Source organism: Balaenoptera physalus (genome assembly GCF_965194825.1).
Source record: "Balaenoptera physalus genome assembly, chromosome: 10".
Classification (NCBI taxonomy): Eukaryota; Metazoa; Chordata; class Mammalia; order Artiodactyla; family Balaenopteridae; genus Balaenoptera; species Balaenoptera physalus.
Window position 1 is genome coordinate 66,844,512 of NC_138889.1, and position 19,085 is coordinate 66,863,596.

At 42.2% G+C, this 19,085-nt stretch overlaps 1 protein-coding gene and 2 long non-coding RNA genes across 13 annotated transcripts in view; 2 read left to right on the forward strand and 1 right to left on the reverse strand.

Annotated features, from left to right (window-relative positions):
- LOC309668376 overlaps positions 1 to 2,648 on the forward strand; it is a 7,437-nt gene extending 4,789 nt beyond the window's left edge. For both annotated transcript variants that reach the window (XR_014268202.1, XR_014268203.1), the window contains one exon: positions 2,319 to 2,648. This is a non-coding gene — a long non-coding RNA (uncharacterized lncRNA). The remainder of the gene's footprint in view (positions 1 to 2,318) is intronic.
- LOC309668375 overlaps positions 1 to 19,085 on the forward strand; it is a 485,025-nt gene that overhangs the window by 255,144 nt on the left and 210,796 nt on the right. The gene's annotated exons all lie outside the window — the stretch shown is intronic.
- SCUBE2 (signal peptide, CUB domain and EGF like domain containing 2) overlaps positions 14,725 to 19,085 on the reverse strand; it is a 68,318-nt gene continuing 63,957 nt past the window's right edge. For all 10 annotated transcript variants that reach the window (XM_082478081.1, XM_082478075.1, XM_082478076.1 and 7 more), the window contains 2 exons: positions 15,703 to 15,782; positions 14,725 to 15,036 (listed from right to left, as the gene is read on the reverse strand). In XM_082478081.1, the coding sequence (XP_082334207.1) occupies positions 14,884 to 15,036; positions 15,703 to 15,782 (233 nt within the window). In that variant the 3' untranslated portion in view covers positions 14,725 to 14,883. The remainder of the gene's footprint in view (positions 15,037 to 15,702; positions 15,783 to 19,085) is intronic.

Here is a 19,085-nt window from a genome sequence, read left to right on the forward strand (position 1 = left end):
CATTTGCTTTCCCTCAACACACACACACACAAACACACCCAAGCAGAACATTTTTTCTAAACTATTTGAGGATAAGCTACATACATTATGACCCTTTACCACTAAGATTTCATTATATATTTCCTGGGAATAGGGATTTTTCTCATATATAACACAATGCAGATATAAACCTCATAAATTTTCAATGATACAATACTTTTATTTATTATTGTTCGTGTTTCAGTTTTGTCAATTGACCTAATAATGTTCTTTATGACATATTCCTCTAGTACAGGATCCAGGCTAGTGTCAGGGGTTGTATTTGTCATGTCTCTTTCTTTTTCTTTTTTTTTATAGATCATTTTAATTATTTATTTTTGGCTGTGTTGGGTCTTTGTTGCTGTACGCAGGCTTTCTCTAGTTGCGGCGAGTGGGGGCTACTCTTCATTGCAGTGAGTCGGCTTCTCATTGTGGTGGCTTCTCTTGTTGCGGAGCACAGGCTCTAGGCGCACGGGCTTCAGTAGTTGTGTGCGCGGGTTCAGTGGCTGAGGTTCGCAGGCTCTAGGGCGCAGGCTCAGTAGCTGTGGTGCACAGGCTTAGTTGCTCCAAGGCATGTGGGATCTTCCCGGACCAGGGATCGAACCCATGTCCCCTGCATTGACGGGTGGATTCTTAACCACTGCGCCACCAGGGAAGTCCCCTGTCATGTCTCTTTAGCCTCATTTAATCTGGAACATGTCCACAGTTTGCTTTGTCTTTTATGACACTGACATTTTTGAAGAATACAGCACTCCATCTTTTTTTTTTTTTTTTTTAAATAAATTTATTTATTTATTTATTTATTTTTGGGTGTGTTGGGTCTTCGTTTCTGTGCGAGGGCTTTCTCTAGTTGCGGCAAGCGGGGGCCACTCTTCATCGCGGTGCGCGGGCCTCTCACTGTCGCGGCCTCTCTTGTGGAGCACAGGCTCCAGACGCGCAGGCTCAGTAGTTGTGGCTCACGGGCCCAGCTGCTCCGCGGCATGTGGGATCCTCCCAGACCAGGGCTTGAACCCGTGTCCCCTGCATTGGCAGGCAGATTCTCAACCACTGCGCCACCAGGGAAGCCCTCCATCTTTTTATTAAATAACTTTTTTTAAAATAAATAGGAGCAATTTTATTCTAGAATTCTATCTTTTAGGATATGGGGGGATGACATTCTGGGTACCAATAATTCTATTAGTTAGGGTTGCTTCAAAAAAGAGATGCTATACTTTATTTATTTATTTATTTTTATAGTCAGCCATCTTCTTGTTTTATTGAATCTTTTTTTTGAATTTTTGAATTTTATTTTATTTATTTTTTTATACAGCAGGTTATTAGTTATCCATTTTATACATATTAGTGTATATATGTCAGTCCCAATCTCCCAATTCATCACACACACACCCTCGCCCCACCACTTTCCCCCCTTGGTGTCCATATGTTTGTTCTCTACATCTGTGTCTCTATTTCTGCCCTGCAAACTGGTTCATCTGTACCATTTTTCTAGGTTCCACATCTATGCGTTAATATACGATATTTGTTTTTCTCTTACTTCACACTGTATGACAGTCTCTAGATCCATCCACGTCTCTACAAATGACCCAATTTCGTTCCTTTTTATGTCTGAGTAATATTCCATTGTATATATGTACCACATCTTCTTTATCCATTCACCTGTCGATGGGCATTTAGGTCGCTTCCATGACCTGGCTATTGTAAATAGTGCTGCAATGAACATCAGGGTGTATGTGTCTTTTTGAATTATGTATTTTTCTGGGTATATGCCCAGTAGTGGGATTGCTGGGTCATATGGTAATTCTATCTTTAGTTTTTTAAGGAACCTCCATACAGTTTTCCATAATGGCTGTATCAATTTACATTCCCACCAACAGTGCAAGAGGGTTCCCTTTTCTCCACACCCTCTCCAGCATTTGTTGTTTGTAGATTTTCTGATGATGCCCATTCTGACTGGTGTGAGGTGATACCTCATTGTAGTTTTGATTTGCATTTCTCTAATAATTAGTGATGTTAAGCAGCTTTTCATGTGCTTCTTGGCCATCTGTATGTCCTCTTTGGAGAAATGTCTATTTAGGTCTTCTGCCCATTTTTTGATTGGGTTGTTTGTTTTTTTAATACTGAGCTGCATGAGCTGTTTATATATTTTGGAGATTAATTGTGTGTTGATTCGTTTGCAAATATTTTCTCCCATTCTGAGGGTTGTCTTTTCATCTTGTTTGTAGTTTCCTTTGCTTTGCAAAGGCTTTTAAGTTTCATTAGGTCCCATTTGTTTATTTTTGTTTTTATTTCCATTACTCTAGGAGGTGGATCAAAAAAGATCTTGCGGGCTTCCCTGGTGGCGCAGTGGTTGAGAATCTGCCTGCCAATGCAGGGGACACGGGTTCGAGCCCTGGTCTGGGAAGATCCCACATGCCACGGAGCAACTGGGCCCGTGAGCCACAACTACTGAGCCTGCGCATCTGGAGCCTGTGCTCCACAACAAGAGAGGCTGCGATAGTGAGAGGCCCGTGCACCGCGATGAAGAGTGGCCCCCACTTGCCACAACTAGAGAAAGCCCTCGCACAGAAACAAAGATCCAACACAGCCATAAATAAATAAATAAATAAATAAATAAAATTAAAAAAAAAAATCACCCACTCCATCTTCCCAGAAAAAGCCTATTTAAAAAATAAATAAATTAAAAAATAAAAATAAAAAAAGATCTTGCTTTATTTCCCACTGACCTAAACTTTAAGTGTTTCATGGAATAAATAAATAAATATTCTACACCAAGAAAAAAAAAAAAGATCTTGCTATGATTTATGTCAAAGAGTGTTCTTCCTATGTTTTCCTCTAAGAGTTTTATAGTGTCCAGGCTTACATTTAGGTCTCTAATCCATTTTGAGTTTATTTTTGTGTATGGTGTTAGGGAGTGTTCTAATTTCATTCTTTTACATGCAGCTGTTCAGTTTTCCCAGCACCACTTATTGAAGAGACTGTCTTTTCTCCATTGTATATCCTTGCCTCCTTTGTCATAGATTAGTTGACCATAGGTGCGTGGGTTTATCTCTGGGCTTTCTATCCTGTTCCATTGATCTATATTTCTGGTTTTGTGCCCATACCATATTGTCTTGATTACTGTAGCTTTGTAGTATAGTCTGAAGTCAGGGAGTCTGATTCCTCCAGCTCCGTTTTTCTTTCTCAAGACTGCTTTGGCTATTCAGGGTCTTTTGTGTCTCCATACAAATTTTAAGATTATTTGTTCTAGTTCTGTAAAAAATGCCATTGGTAATTTGATAGGGATTGCATTGAATCTGTAGATTGCTTTGGGTAGTATAGTCATTTTCACAATATTGATTCTTCCAATCCAAGAACGTGGTATATCTCTCCATCTGTTTGTATCATCTTTAATTTCTTTCATCAGTGTCTTATAGTTTTCTACATACAGGTGTTTTGTCTCCCTAGGTAGGTTTATTCCTAGGTATTTTATTCTTTTTGTTGCAGTGGTAAATGGGAGTGTTTCCTGAATTTCTCTCTCAGATTTTTCATCATTAGTGTATAGGAATGCAAGAGAATTCTGTGCATTAATTTTGTATCCTGCAACTTTACCAGATTCATTGATTAGCTCTAGTAGTTTTCTGGTGGCATCTTTAGGATTCTCTATGTATAGTATCATGTCATCTGCAAACAGTGACAGTTTTACTTCTTCTTTTCCAATTTGTATTCCTTTTATTTCTTTTTCTTCTCTGATTGCCGTAGCTAGGACTTCCAAAGCTATGTTGAATAATAGTGGTGAGAGTGGACATCCTTGTCTCGTTCCTGATCTTAGAGGAAATGCTTTCAGTTTTTCACCATTGAGAATGATGTTTGCTGTGGGTTTGTCGTATATGGCCTTTATTATGTTGAGGTAGGTTCCCTCTATGCCTACTTTCTGGAGAGTTTTTATCATAAATGGGTGTTGAATTTTGTCAAAAGCTTTTTCTGCATCTATTGAGATGATCATATGGTTTTTATTCTTCAATTTGTTAATATGGTGTATCACATTGATTGATTTGCATATATTGAAGAATCCTTGCATCCCTGGGATAAATCCCACTTGATCATGGTGTATGATCCTTTTAATGTGTTGTTGGATTCTGTTTGCTAGTATTCTGTTGAGGATTTTTGCATCTATATTCATCAGTGATATTGGTCTGTAATTTTATTTTTTTATAGTACCTTTGTCTGGTTTTGGTATCAGGGTGATGGTGGCCTCATAGAATGAGTTTGGGAGTGTTCCTTCCTCTGCAATTTTTTGGAAGAGTTTGAGAAGGATGGGTGTTAGCTCTTCTCTAAATGTTTGATAGAATTCACCTGTGAAGCCATCTGGTCCTGGGCTTTTGTTTGTTGGAAGATTTTTTTTTTTTTTTTGGAAGATTTTTAATCACAGTTTCAACTTCATTACTTGTGATTGGTCTGTTCATATTTTCTATTTCTTCCTGGTTCAGTCTTGGAAGGTTATACCTTTCTAAGAATTTGTCCATTTCTTCCAGGTTGCTCATTTTATTGGCATAGAGTTGCTTGTAGTATTCTCTTAGGATGCTTTGTATTTCTGCGGTGTCTGTTGTAACTCTTCTTTTCCATTTCTAATTTTTAAATAACTGTTTCATTGAGACATAATTCATATACCATACAATTTACCACTTAAAGAGTAGAATTCAATGTTTTTTAATATATTCACAGAGCTGGGCAACCATCACTACAATCAATTTTAGAACATATTGATCATCCCAAAAGAAACTATGTACCCATTTCTTTTGGGCAGTCATTCCCCATTTCCTCCTAAACTCTCCAGCCCTAGGCAACCTGTCATCTACAGGTTCTGTCTCTATGGATTTGTTACATTTCATATAACTAGAATTGTACAATATATGGTCTTTTGTGACTGGCTTCTTTCACTTAGCATGTTTTCAAGGTTCATCTATGTTATAGCATGCATCAGTACTTCATTTCTTTTTATGTCAAATACTACTCCATTTTACGGATTTCTCACATTTCATTTATCCATTCAACAAATGATGGGCATTTAAGTTGTTTCCACCTTTTGGCTATCATGACTAATGCTGCTGTGAACTTTTGTGTACATGTTTTTGTATGGACATACGTTTTCATTTCTCTTGGAGTGGAATTGCTAGGTTACATGGTAATTCTATGTTTAAACTGTTGAAGAACTAACAAACTGTTTTCCAGAGTGGCTGCTCCATTTACATCCCTACCAGCAATATATGAGGCTTCCAGCGTCTCCGCATCCTCACCTATGCTTGTCTCTTTGATTATAGCCATCCTAGTGGGTGTAAAATGATGTCTCATTGTGGTTTTGATTTGCATTTCCCTGATGACTAAAGATGTTGAGCATCTTTTTCATGTGCTTATTGGCCATTTGTTTATCTTCTTTAGAAAAATATCTATTCAGATCATTTTCTCACTTCTGAACTGCGTTATCTATTATTGAGTTGTAAGAGTTTTAATATATTCTAACTCTAAGTCTCTCGTCGGATATATGATTTGCAAATTTTTTCCCCATTCTATGGGCTGCCTTTTCACTTTCTTGATGGTGTCCTTTGAAACACAAAAGTTTTTAATTTCTTTGGTGTGAAAGTTATTTCCCTTCCCTTTTAAAAAATGGAGTATTTCTCATTTTGTGTTTATCCAGTTTTCTTGTATTGATATTGAGGTTATGCATTCTTGGTCTGAGTACTGTGTAGGTGATGTTATGTTCCTCTCAGGGTATCACATCTGGAGCCACATGTTGTCCATCTGTCTTTTATAGAAGATGTTAATTTTGATCATCTCATCAAGGTATTGCTTGATTTCTTTACTGTACAATTACTGGCTTTTTTTTTCCCTCTCCCATTCATGTTCTTTAAAAAAGCAGTGGGAGTTCTTTTCCCAATGGTGTAACAAAATTCTTTAATAAAACTTATAAAAATGAATATTTAAGAATAGTTTTTTCAGCTTGAATTGTTTTCCTTTTCCACTCCCAAAGAAAATACAAAATTATCAGCACCCACACACATATACACTCAAAACTATAGTGATATTCTCTACACAGAACTACTTTAGAGTTTAAATGCATGTAATACTTTTGCAAGTATTGTGAGTTTGGTATGTTTTGAAAAGAGTAATTTAATTTTTGGGTGTCAGGAAATGGGTTTTCTCAAAGTCCATTGCCGGCAATGAGCAGGCCTAATAATACTGGCACAGAGCATTAACTGTACATCTTATTAACAGTGAGGTGAATAACTTTGAATAAATTTTAGAGAAATAAAAAAATAACTGGGATTGGAAGTTTGGGATTGGCATGTACACATTACTATATTTAAAATAAATAACCAATAAGGACCTACAGTATAGCACAGGGAACTCTGCTCAATACTCTGTAATAACCTAAATGGGAAAAGAATCTGAAAAGAATAGATACATGTATATGTATAACTGAAAAAAAAAGAATTTTCAAGTTTATCAGTTACGCTGCAGTGACGCAATGAAGACTTGCTTTTTGGTTCTGCTGCATGTTGTTTGAAGGTGGGCAGGAGGCACCACTCTACTCCATCCTCAATATGGAAAAGAGAGTGTGGTGAAGCACATGCTGTTTTCTCAAAATGTCAATCTAGAAGGGACCCAAGCCTCTCTTGGGTGACCAAGAGTGACACACATTTCATTGCCCAAAATGAGTCCCATGGACACATTCAATTTTTTTTTTTTTTTTTTTTTTTTTTTTTGGTTGTGCGGCATGCTGAATCTTAGTTCCCCGACCAGGGATCAAACCCACGCCCCCTGCAGTGGAAGCACGGAGTCTTAACCACTGGACCGCCAGGGAAGTCCCTGAATGCATTCAGTTTCAAACTCAATGAAAGTGCAATAGCATGGCAGGATCGATGTGGAATACTTGTGAAAAAACATACATCTTCTATTGAATATATAAAAATGTTGAAATATACGAAAAAATAAATGTCAGTGATATAAGGGATCCATAAGGAATGTCAAAAAAAAAAAAGTAAACACAGGATAGGCTCTCAAGCAGGTATTTCACATACCATAAAGATCGCTTCAAACTAAGGAAAACCATAACGGAATAAAATTCTGTCTTAAGTCAAAAAAAAAAGATGAAATTCTCTCTTTTCAGACTGTCTACACTCCACTAGCACATTTCGCTTTGAGTTCTGTGCTCTTTGAGGCACATGATGGTCAGACCCACCTTGGCCAGGCCTATGTCTTCCTGTCTCATCAGGGACTTGTCCCACTGACCACAAGCCTCATGCAAATTACTCATTTTTGGAACCTGAATTCACACCCTGACAAAGTGAGTGTGTTCATTGGCCTTACCTGCCTATGGCCCTGAGCACTGCCTCTCTGGGGTCAAAGGTTGGACTTCGTCATGCTGGAGACATCAAACCTGAGATGAGCAGCTCTGAAGAATGTGTGACTCTGAGCTCAGCAAGGAGATGTATTGCCATCTTCACACATCAGAGGCTGAGGACTGGAAATAAGGAAAGGTGATGGATTGACAGGTCTCTGTATATGGGTGCTGTTTCTGATCTGAGAGAGATAGTCTTAGGAGATTGGAAGAACACACTTCTCCTTTCCAGCTCAGGAGGATAGGGGTTTTCAGAAGGTCCTGTGGAAGAACCCAAGTCAGGCATTATGGCCTTTCATTCCTACTTCAAGCTCCAATTCTTCTGGTCCTAGAACACATCCTACTAGAAAGCCTGAAACTAAAGGATTCTCTATTTCAGTGAAATGGGAGAAACTAGCAGAGTACGAACCCATTTTTAAAATGTATTTTGGATTTAACTTCTCTAGTCTGAAGTGGTGGAAGATGATAATGATGATGATAGTTAACATTTATTGAGCCCATACTACATTCCAGGTAGTTTTCTAAGAGTTTTCCATGTGTGAACTCATTTATTCTCACAACAACCCTATCCAGTAAGTACTATCTTTTTCTTTATTTTACTATATGAGGAAACTGAGGCACAGAGAGGTCAAGTAACTTGTGCAAGGTCACACAGCTATTAAGTGGCAGAGCTGGGATACAAATCCAGGTACTGCAAAGGACATAATGGGAGTCTTGGAGAAAATGAACATTATGAAACATAAATCTTTGAGAAATCTTTCATTAAGATAAACAGAAAGAATGCATTCTCAGAAAAGTACATTAGGAATACTGAGAGGGGGAATATTGGGTGAGTCATGCTGCTTGAGTCCCCTTAGTTCCTCGTTGGAAACCCCGAGTGAGGGTTTACCAAGCCTCTTATAGTTGCACCCACATCACTCAAAACTTCAGCTTTGGTGCCTGATGTGGCTGCTAAAAGCAGCCTTCCTCAAGCCAAGTCACCTGGACCTAACATTGGGATTCTGAGCACATATTTTTCCTTTGCCACCATTACCATCTGGCTATACTGTCCACAGTTTTATGCAATGGACAGGCATCATTTACTGCAGCTGCACTGGCACTGTGTAACGATGACCAGTTTGTGGTCACGCACAGTGAGTTACACACAAGGCTGCAGAGGGCTGAGCCCAGCAGGCCCGGCCAGGGTTCACCACAAGCTCACACTCTTTACCACCACACTCTTCTGCTGGCCATGAGTGTGTCAGTCACACATTGCTGGGTCTATCCTCCCTGGGGCATTGGTTCCATTTTCTGCTCAGAAACTATTAATTTTTTTTCAACCACAAAGTGTGTATAATAAGGCAAACATAGCACCAAAGCTCAGATTTGAGGTAGGTTTGTATTTCTGCTTTTTGCGCTGCACAAGGAAAAGACAGAAAACTCCAAACTATACCTCAAAGTTATCCTTCAGTCCTAGGATAAAATATAGGATCAGAAGACACTCCAAGTCAGTGGGGTGTGTTAGCTCTTGAAACGACACGTGGTGAAAATTACACAAGATTATAATTTGCGACTGAGTGTTCCCCCTCATTCTTTTTTTTTTTTTTAATTTATTTTTGGCTGCGTTGGGTCTTCGTTGCTGTGTGTGGGCTTTCTATAGTTGCCGCGAGCAGGGTCTACTCTTCGTTCTCGTGCATGGGCTTCTCATTGCAGTGGCTTCTCTTGTTGTGGAGCATGGGCTCTAGGTGTGCAGGCTTCAGTAGTTGTGGCTCGCGGGCTCTAGAGCGCAGGCTCAGTAGTTATGGTGCACAGGCTTCGTTGCTCCGCGGCATGTGGGATCTTCCTGGACCAGGGCTCGAACCTGTGTCCCATGCATTGGCAGGTGGATTCTTAACCACTGCGCCACCAGGGAAGCCCCCCCCCCCCATTCTTTCAAGTCCGTTTTCCTCCTGTCTCAGGAATATGTATCCAGACTAGCATGGTGCCGAGACCATAACAATGAATGAATGAATGTGGGGTGTGTGTATGTGTGTGTGTGTGTGTGTGTGTGTGTCTTTGGACATGGATGTGATTCAGAGAATTGTTGATAGTTTGAAAGGACCTGAAGATCAATGACTTCTCACCTGGTCATTAGTCATTAGGCCAGGCAGAGGGAAGGAAAAGATCTAAACAGATACATTCCGAGGGCTGTTTGAAACAACATGCAATCAGTTGTCAAACCACAGCCCTAGTCCCCAACATCCCATTGGTAACATTTTGTCTTGAATTATGAGCATTTAAGCTCCAAGGTCACTTAAGCTCCAAGGCAGTGGGATGACTGAAACACAGGTGGATTCCATTTACAACCACTAGGTGGCATCTGTTCTAGGAATTGCAAAATGGCTTGTTCACAAGCTGGAGCTTTGGTCAGCCTGGCCTGAGCCAAACTGTCAAGTTCCTGCTGGGTGGGTAGAGGAACTTGCCAGGGCCAGTGCTGCCAGGCTTGGTTTAAGGAGCCAGTGCCCTGGGAGGGGGCTGGATTCATGATTCCAATGATGAGCTCACCCTATCTAGAGAAAAAGCTCCCTCCCACCACCTCCTCATACTCTTATCTTTTCACCCTTTTTAATTTTCTTTATAGCAGTTATCACACTTGACTTTACTATATGTTTGTTTATTTTCTGTCTCCCCCCACTAGAATCTAAACTCCACAAGAGCATTTTGCTCATCACAGGATCACCAGTTCCTGAATACCTAGCACTTTGTAAGCCCTCAGTAAATATGTTGTATAAATGAATGAATGAGCAAACACATAACAAAGAATTATTAGTAACTAAGGTCTGTAGTCCATTCCCCTAATGAGATACTCTGAAAACCAAGCAATGCTGAGTTAAGATCATTGTTTATAGTAGGTGGGTTTAATTTGTATCCCTTTTATTCAGCTAGAGCAACCTGCCTGTGAATGAGTGGTTTCACTTTCTAAATCTATTTCAATCCTAATGTGTTCTCTGGAAAGTGATCCCTGCTGAGTAGTTATGTCTTTAGAGTTGTCAATCACAGGAGCAGCCTTGCTGGGCCATCAGGCCCCTGCTGTTGGTCTCCTGTAGGCTGATCAGGACTGCCTGAAGGGAGAAGGAAGCAGGTACCACAAATATCCAGGACACCCCTGAGCTGGGTTCACAAGCCCCTGGAGTAGAAGATGACACAGGGAGGAAGCCTCTCCAAGGCTTCTAATTTCCTGTGGATGGGCTCCTAGTGGCAACGCCCAGGACCTGGATTTGGAGGCAGCTGATGGCTTGCCTAGCAAGAAGGCCACAGGTAACAAGGCTCCCTTGACTTGGTGAGGAAGTGCTTTACTCCAGCCTCTCCTAATCCATGTGCCTCCCAAATACTGACTAAGAGTGATGTAGACTTGGGTAAGGCTCCTGGGACCCATCCTCCTGCGTGAAAAGAAGCAGAGATACTGACAGCCCCAGTAAGAGGCATGTCTTCTGAGTTGAGGAGGAGATCGAGGGGCACAGGAGGGAGCCCGGGGTTTCCCGGTGCACAGGTCCACTGGCTGCAGCGGTCTGCAGTGGTGGGCAGCAGGCAGCAGCCCTGGTGCATCTTCCTGCAGAGATCCACAATTCCTTGCTCTGTGTGGTGCAGCTGCTGCCTTTCCCAAGTTTCCACATGACAATTATACAATCACCTGCAAACCTAAATCCAGTGAGTGTCTACAGATGACACACTCAACAGCTCAGAGAATGATTCAGAGGAAGCAATTTCCCAAAGTGAAGATAATCATCTGTTAGTGTGAAAAGCCAAGCACTCTTTTATTAGCATTGGAAGCTCAAGGGAAACGTGGCTAAAGCCATAAAAGCAGCACTTCAGTAAATGGCTCAAGAACAATATCCACAGCTGGAGGGAAGGACGTGTACAGATTCCTCTCCCACTCAGAGTTCTACCACAAAACTTGTTCTCGTGGAAGGAAGGCAAAGCTAAGCTCTGACCTCTTCCTGTTTACTTCATCAACAGCTCCTGTAAGTTCTGTCCCTGTGGCCACAGAGGGAACCCCAGAATTCAGAGTTGACTGGTCTTTTACCTACATACTTTTCCCAGGTGACCTCAACCTGTCTCATTCTTTATTCTGTGACATTAAAATTAATATTCCAGCCCTGAGCGCTCCTGGGACTTCATAGAACCAGTTGCCTATTTGAACTCTTTATTTGGACACCTAATAGACATGTCATACTTAGAATGGCCAAAATTAAACTCTTGATCTTCTCTTCTTTTCCAGTGTCTTATTATTGCATAAGAAAGCACCCAAAGCCTAGTGACTAAAACAACAATAATCATTGATTTTGCTCACAAGTCTGTCATTTTGGTACGGCTCAACGGGTACTGCTCAGTGAAGCATCAGCTGGAGAATCCATTTCTAAGGTGAGCTGGCAAGTTTTGCCAGCTGTCACCTGGGAGTCAGCTGGGCTGTGGGGGGGTGGGGAGGGCTTGGTTTCTCTTCACGAGCTGCTGTGGCTTCCTCAAGGCATGGTGACTGAAGTCCCAGTGAGTTTCCCAAGATGACAAAGTGGAAATTGCCAGTATCTTAAGTCCTGGGCCAAGGAACTAGTAAAATGTTACTTCTGCCATATAAGATTGGTTAATCAGTCACAGATCCCAGGTTCAAGGGGAGGGGCAAAAGGCCCCCAACTTTGCATGGAAGGAGCATCAAAGAATTTGTAGGCAGGTTTTTAGATTGTCACATGTCCTAAACCTGCTCCCCCTGCAGTCTTCTCCATCTACCATTCAGACAACTAGGGGTCACCTTCAGTTGCTGTCCTTCCCTTCCCCTTCCACCCAATCATCAGCAAGTTCTGGTGACTCTCTCCCAAAACATGTCCAGAATCCTTCTGTTCTCTCCTCTCCACTACTCCCGCCTTACCCAGACAACCTCATCTCTCACTGGATGGCTGCTTGGTTGGTTGCAGTAGTTTGTTAACAGCTCTCTGCCTCCGTTCCTGCTTTCTAAAACCTATTCTTCATACAGTAACCAGAGCTATCTTTTAAAAACATAAATCAGATCACCCCACTTTTCTGTTTAAACCCCCTCCAAAAGCTTCACGACACATTTAGAATTAAACCCACACCCCTCATTCTGAATTCCAAAGCCCAGTGTGCTCTGGCCCCTGTCCAGTTCCCTGGCCTCATCTCATACCACTTGCCTTCTCACTAGTCTGTGATCCACACACATGCTTGTTGCTGGCTGATAGACTTTGCACCTGGCTTTCCTCTATCTGGAATGTTCTTCCCCCTGATTTGTCCAAGGCTGGTTCCTTCTTGCCATTTATTTTTCAGTTGAAATACCGTTTACCTAGAGAAACCTCCACAATTCCCAAACCTAAAGAAGCCACACCATCATCAGTTATATTAACCTATTTTAATTTTCAACATAGCACTTACTATTAGCTGATACTTTCCGTGTTGATTTGTTCATTGTCTCCTCCCTCTAAAATGACAAGACCTTCTCTGTCCTGTCACTGTGCATCTCTAGGACCTAGAACAGTGCCTGGCAAAGAGCAGATGTTTGATAACTATTTATTGATTTAACAGGTAGCAACAGTAGCCCCTGCCACCCAGTCTTCCAACGGGACCACAGAGTCTCTCAGAGTGGTTTATGGGTATAGAGAGGAAGCTTCAGGAGGGCCTCAGTGGCTCATGCATGGCCCAGCTCCTGGAGGATGCTTCACAGAGATCAGGTTTATGCAGCCTCCTTCCAACCCCCGGTGTACTGCCATCCCTAGCCTTCTTGTGAAACCAGCAATACAGAATCAGACAGTCCTAGGGACAAAGTTACTAACATGCTTGGACGGGGTGGCGCAGTTCTGCTGCCATCGGTCAGGTCATTAACTCACGTTATATTACATTTGAATTTTCATCTTAGGGTCAGACTCAGAAACGTAGGCCAAGTTCCGGCATCACCAATTCCAAGTACTTGTATTAATGATTATTTTTTAAAATGAAGATGCTCAAATTTTTGAAGAGAGACTTAGAAATGGGTATTTAGGACCATCCAAATAAATTTTTTAAAGTTTGATTAGGGCTTTTAAAAACTCAATGTTATTAATAGGTTAAAAAACAAAACACTGAGGTGAAAAGGGAATTCAGCAATAAATGAAATAATCTTTGTTTTCTTCAAAACTATTTGTTAATCTTTTTTTTTTTTTTTTTGGTACTTTGGTGTAGAGAATTGATTGTGTGCGGAGTTAGTTTGCTACTGAAATAAAACACTATGGTTGTGTGTAGTCAGGCCATTTATTAGGGAAATGGCAGCTTGTTTGACATAAGTCTTTTTTATTCACTGTAATGAGATTTTTGCCTGTGGATTTCAATTTTTAAAAATTCAATAATATTGAAAAATCAAATTCCTGTGGGAGAAAGTGACTGTGAGGTCCCACTGTGCCGAGAGAAAGTGAGATGATTCTGCGGTACTGAGAGGCCGGGATTTGTGTGCTTCTGGCAGTGGGTGACCATTAAGGGCCTGAGACCACCCTGAGCCGTGCAGCCCGTGCCCTTGGACCCCAGTCAGGCTCTGAGCTTGGCGAGGGGAAGGAAGGCAAACATGACAGGCTGGTCTGTACCACGTCGCACCTGGACCTCGCACGCCCTGTGCTGGGAAGCCCACGGAGGAAGGAGAACCCTTGGCGGTACTGACTCGGGGTGTGTGAAATCTCCTTTTCATGATGGATGGATTCTCATCCGTCGAGGAGATCACATCCTGTCTGAAGTCTCCAGGCTCTACCGCAGCACCCAGAAGAGTGGTGCCCTGAAGGCACAGCTGAAGGTGTAAGACAAGCACTGTGCATTTGCTCTGAGGTGGAAACTGGCAACAGGGAAGGCCATCGATAGGTCTACATTATGATGTCTGTGGAAGTGCTTAGTTTCTACCTTTATATTTCTAATTCTTTCTGCTGTAAGTAATTTTTAGTGATCACTGCTTAGGACTCAAGCTTCTGGGATCAAACTTAGGTCACACAGGCTGGAGAAGGCGGTGGAGTCACCGAGTCCTCCCAGGTCCCGGGTGGGTAGATGACGCCTGGAGGACTCTCCCTCCCTTCCTCCCCCCTTTCCTGCTCTGCCTGGTCGGAGCCGACACCTGAATGCAGAGGGCTACCTTAGGGAGGGCTATGCTGGAAGAAGCTGAAGTCTCAGACAAGGCAGCCCCCTCAAGGAGGAGTGAGGACCAAGAAGGACACGTGAGTCTCACCTGAGCTGACTGAAGTCCAGCTCGGCCAGCCCTTGACATATCCAAGACATGTGCCCACAGCAATGAGAAGCGAGTAAGACTCAAAGCCATTCTCAGTCCACATCCACAATTCTGGGAAAGAAAAACCAAGTTCAATTTACCAAAATATCTGTATTATCTATAAAAATTGAACTCTAACCAGCCACTGCTACTAGAGGCAGCGTTATCCGGCTACGCTGGCTGCAGAAGCAGATCGCTGTGTTCCACCAGCCCACAGCCCAGTGCTGTGCTGAGTGGCACGTGGGCAGGCTCATTTGTAAGGCCTCAGAAACCTGGACACTTTGGAACGGAGCAATCGGATGAAGGATCTTGGAAACATTTCCCGGGACTCCTGGGCCGTGTACTTGAAATAGTTCTGGGGGTGGGCCAGAACGTCAAACAGAGCCTTGATCAGTTTCTTATCCTGAAAAGAACAGAATTTTGTTACTGGGCCAAAATATTTTAACATTATGACATTTTGCCAATGGAACTATAATGTCCCACTGTTAGGCAGTAGGTTGATCAGCTGAAAAACACTTTGTGAAAATTGTTTCCTCTGATTTTTATCTTTTTTCCCCCAATTTTTGTTTCCTAAATATCTATAAAGAGCACATATTACTTTTATTTTAAAAATTTAATATGTAAAAAATTGTTTTTCTAAACCACATGATAACTTTGGAATTTGGGGAATATTTATTGCGTTAGTGATATGGCAAGTGTTTATTTATACTTATAAGTATCTAAAATTTGGTGGACTTCAGGCTTGAAGGATGAGCAAGGAGCCAAGAATCTTCAACTATTTGGAGAATGAACATGGAAACATGAGTTGCCGCTGGCTTGGATTTCTGATAAACAAGTTTCCCACTGCTCCTCCACACATTTCCAAATTAAAAAATACAACTTTATTTGACAACACTACAAATGGCTCCTTGAGTTTTTTTTTTAAAAAACTAAGTCTGGTGAAGATATAAAACTGACCTCAGCCCAGAGCAGGCTCAGTGTCTGAAAGGTAGCAAGAGGAAACCCTTCCTTGGTGGTGCTTGGCGAGCCCTGTGGGTGACTGCCGTGGCCCCCTCGGGTACATACTCACCTTAAGTATTTCCTGATGGTTCTCTGATGCGTAGAGCCTGCCATCTCGAACTATGTCTTCAATGAGTTCCTGGTAGTCCTCTGTTTGAATAAAGGACATATTTTGCATTTGTATGGTTTAGTTCTTTCCAAGCTGACTCTTTCATTTTTCAAATAAGGTTCTGAGAAATGCCCCTTCTGTAGCTGCCAGCAGAACAATGACCCCTCTGATACTAAGCAGGCAATCAGAGAGGACTTCCACGGACTCACCCACCACCTCCTCTCACCCACCAGCATCTGCACCCATCTCTCCTCTTCCTCCCTCAGATGAACCTCTGTACATCCAGCCAAGACCCATCCCTCCACTTTGCTTACCAGCTCCATCTTCTCTCACCAAATCAAGGACGTTGTTCCACTAGTTCTGCCCTTCCTTTCCTACGTGATGAAATTTTCTCTCTGCTGGTCTTTCACATCAGCATGCAAACATGCTGTTGTGTCTCCAATTTTTTAAAAAAAAAACCCTCTCTAGATCTCATTTCTCCCTCCAGCTTCCATCCCACGTCTCTGCTCCCCTTTGTAGCAAAACTCCTTGAAAGAATTGTCAGCACTCACTATCTCCAATTCGATTCCTTTCCTTCTCTCTCACACCCATTCCAGTCAACTCTGGCCCCCACCACTCCTCCAAAACTGCTTGTCGGGGTCACCAGTGACCTTCATGCTGCTCAACTCTTAGCCCTCATCTTCCTTGAGGCATCAGTAGCATTTCAAAGTCTAGCCTATTTCCTACAGTCATAATTCAAATCAAGCATATGCAAAACACAATCTTTTTTAAATTCCAGGTGGAAAAGAATGCCTCTTTGTATGCATATCATGTGTAACAAATCCAAACAAATCATAAGAACATCACTGGAACTGTGTGGGAGAAAAAGTTTCTCCTGGTCAAGTGATGGGAAATGGAAATTCATAGGATAATACTCATAATTACTAATTTAATACATGTACAATATCGCTGGTCCTCTATTCATGTGGTCTCTTTCTTCTTATCCTTTCATTTTCGTGAATACAAAATCTATAAAATATGAATAAGGGTACCATTTTTTTTTTTAATCTTGAATTCCTTTGCTGCAGAGTCTCTACCTCAGAGAATTAGCTCCTTTTGATGAGGAGTTCACCATTAGGAATGCCTATCACTGTTCTAGAGAGCTGTTTGCCACTATCCCAAATGCTTCCAAACCACCGTCTTTTTAAAAAATCTTTCCTCTGCTTTTAAGAACTACAGTGTCGGGCTCCCCAGTGTCGGGCACAGTGGTTAAGAATCCGCCTGCCAGTGCAGGAGACATGAGTTCAAGCCCTGGTCCGGGAAGATCCCACATGCTGCGGAGCAACTAAGCCCATGCGCCGCAACTATTGAGCCTGCACTCTAGAGCCCGCGAGCCACAACTACTGAGCCTGTGCCACAACTACTGAAGCCCATGTGCCTAGAGCCCGTGCTCCACAACAAGAGAAGCCACCGCAATGAGAAGCCTGCACACCACAACGAAGAGTAGCCCCGGCTCACTACAACTAGAGAAAAGCCCGCATGCAGCAACGAAGACCCAGTGTAGCCAAAACTAAATAAATAAATAAATTTATAAAAAAAAAGGAACTACTGTGTCTCCTCACTTGCTCCAACTGTCATGAGAAAAGCACTCCAGTGCTGTAGGTAAGAACTCAGGAGTCCCAAAGACCCCTGTAACTTTGTCCTGCTGTGCTCTCAGAGTGGCCTCATCTGTAAAATCTCCTAGGAGAGTCGTGTCCACTGTATGGGTGGTTGTGAGGAATGTGCCGTGTCAAGGGCACTTGGCATATGCCTGGTCCTCATAAGCTCAGCACATGTTAGCCACAGCTACAGTGCTCCCTGCTCTCCAGGCCAGTGGGCTAGTCTGTAGCAGCCTCAGCTGCCCCTTCTCAATGTGACTGCTATTCTTCTGGGCTTGGAACCAGATATCAAAACTGTCTGAAATATAGGTTGAAAGAAAAAATTAAATAGGCTCTGGGGAAGACCTAAAAGGCTTCTGCATGGCCAAAACAGCAGTTTTCAACTATTTTCTGCTGTGACAGACACTCTTTTTTTTTTTTTTTTTAATTGGGGTATAGTTGTTTAACAATGTTGTGTTAGTTTCTGCTGTACAGTGAAGTAGAGTTCCCTGTGCTATACAGCATGTTCTCATTAGTTACCTGTGTTACACATATTAGTGTATATATGTCAATCCCAATCTCCCAATTCATCCCACCCTCACCCTCTCTTCTCCCCTTGGTGTCCATACATTTCAGACACACTCTTGTGGGCCTAACCAGGGTTATATGTCATTTCCCCTGGTTCAAGCTACAACCCTTTCTTTGAATTAAAGAAAAAAATCAAGACGTTTTCATGTGTCACAGAGTTGAGAGCAGCCTGACTAAAATGTGTGAACTTTGGTGACATTTGTTCTGGAGTCTCTGTGGCTTTCTGGCTCCTTCCTGATCCTAGATGGGGGAGGTTGTTGGCTGGCTGCCTTTGGGGAGATAAGATGCTCTGAATCCCAGCAGAGCCACCTGGGAGCCATGTGTGTCCACCTAGGAGTCTGATACTAAGGGCCCTTGTCTTAGTGTTTGACATGGTTTCACGCACCAGGATGATGATTCTAGAGTTTGTCACATGTTAGAAATAAACTATGTGAGGTGTTTTTAGGAACTCCATAGAATATCGTCTTTCCAAAACACCTACTTTTCACACCTGTCTGCCTAAAAACCTTCAGTGGCTCCCTATAAGATTAGGTCCACCCTTCTGAGCTTGGCATTCGAGACTCTTCATAGCCTAACCCCACCTGCTTGTAATCTCATCTCTCACTGCTGAGCCCCATGCACCCTACCAACTGGCCAAATCATTAGTCCCCAACACGCCAGGTACTCCATTCTTTGGCCTATGTCATTCCCTTTTCCTGAATGTTCTTCCTCCCATTTATAAGAAAACTTACATATTCTTTCAAGACCCAAATCTCTTGAGACTTTGCTCTATTCTTTCCCAAAACCCATGCAAAATGAATGGCTGCCCCTTTTTCTGTCTCACACAGAGCCTTGTACCTGCCCCGTTGTAGCATCTATGACACCATATTCTTTTTTGTATCTCTGTCACTAACCGTGTTGTCTCCAGCACCTCACCCAATACCTGGCATACTAGATGCTCATTAAATATTTGTGGCATGGATGAATGAATAAGTTCATGATGAACAGATAACTCTTCCCCCGCTAGGTTATGAGGTCCTCCAGGACAAGGTCCAGTTCATTTTGTGTTCCTAGTAAATGTTTGTCACCCAAGTCTCAGAGCTTGGTAGGGCCCCAGGGCTCACACAGGCCACCCCTTTGTTTAACAAGAAGAAAATGAAA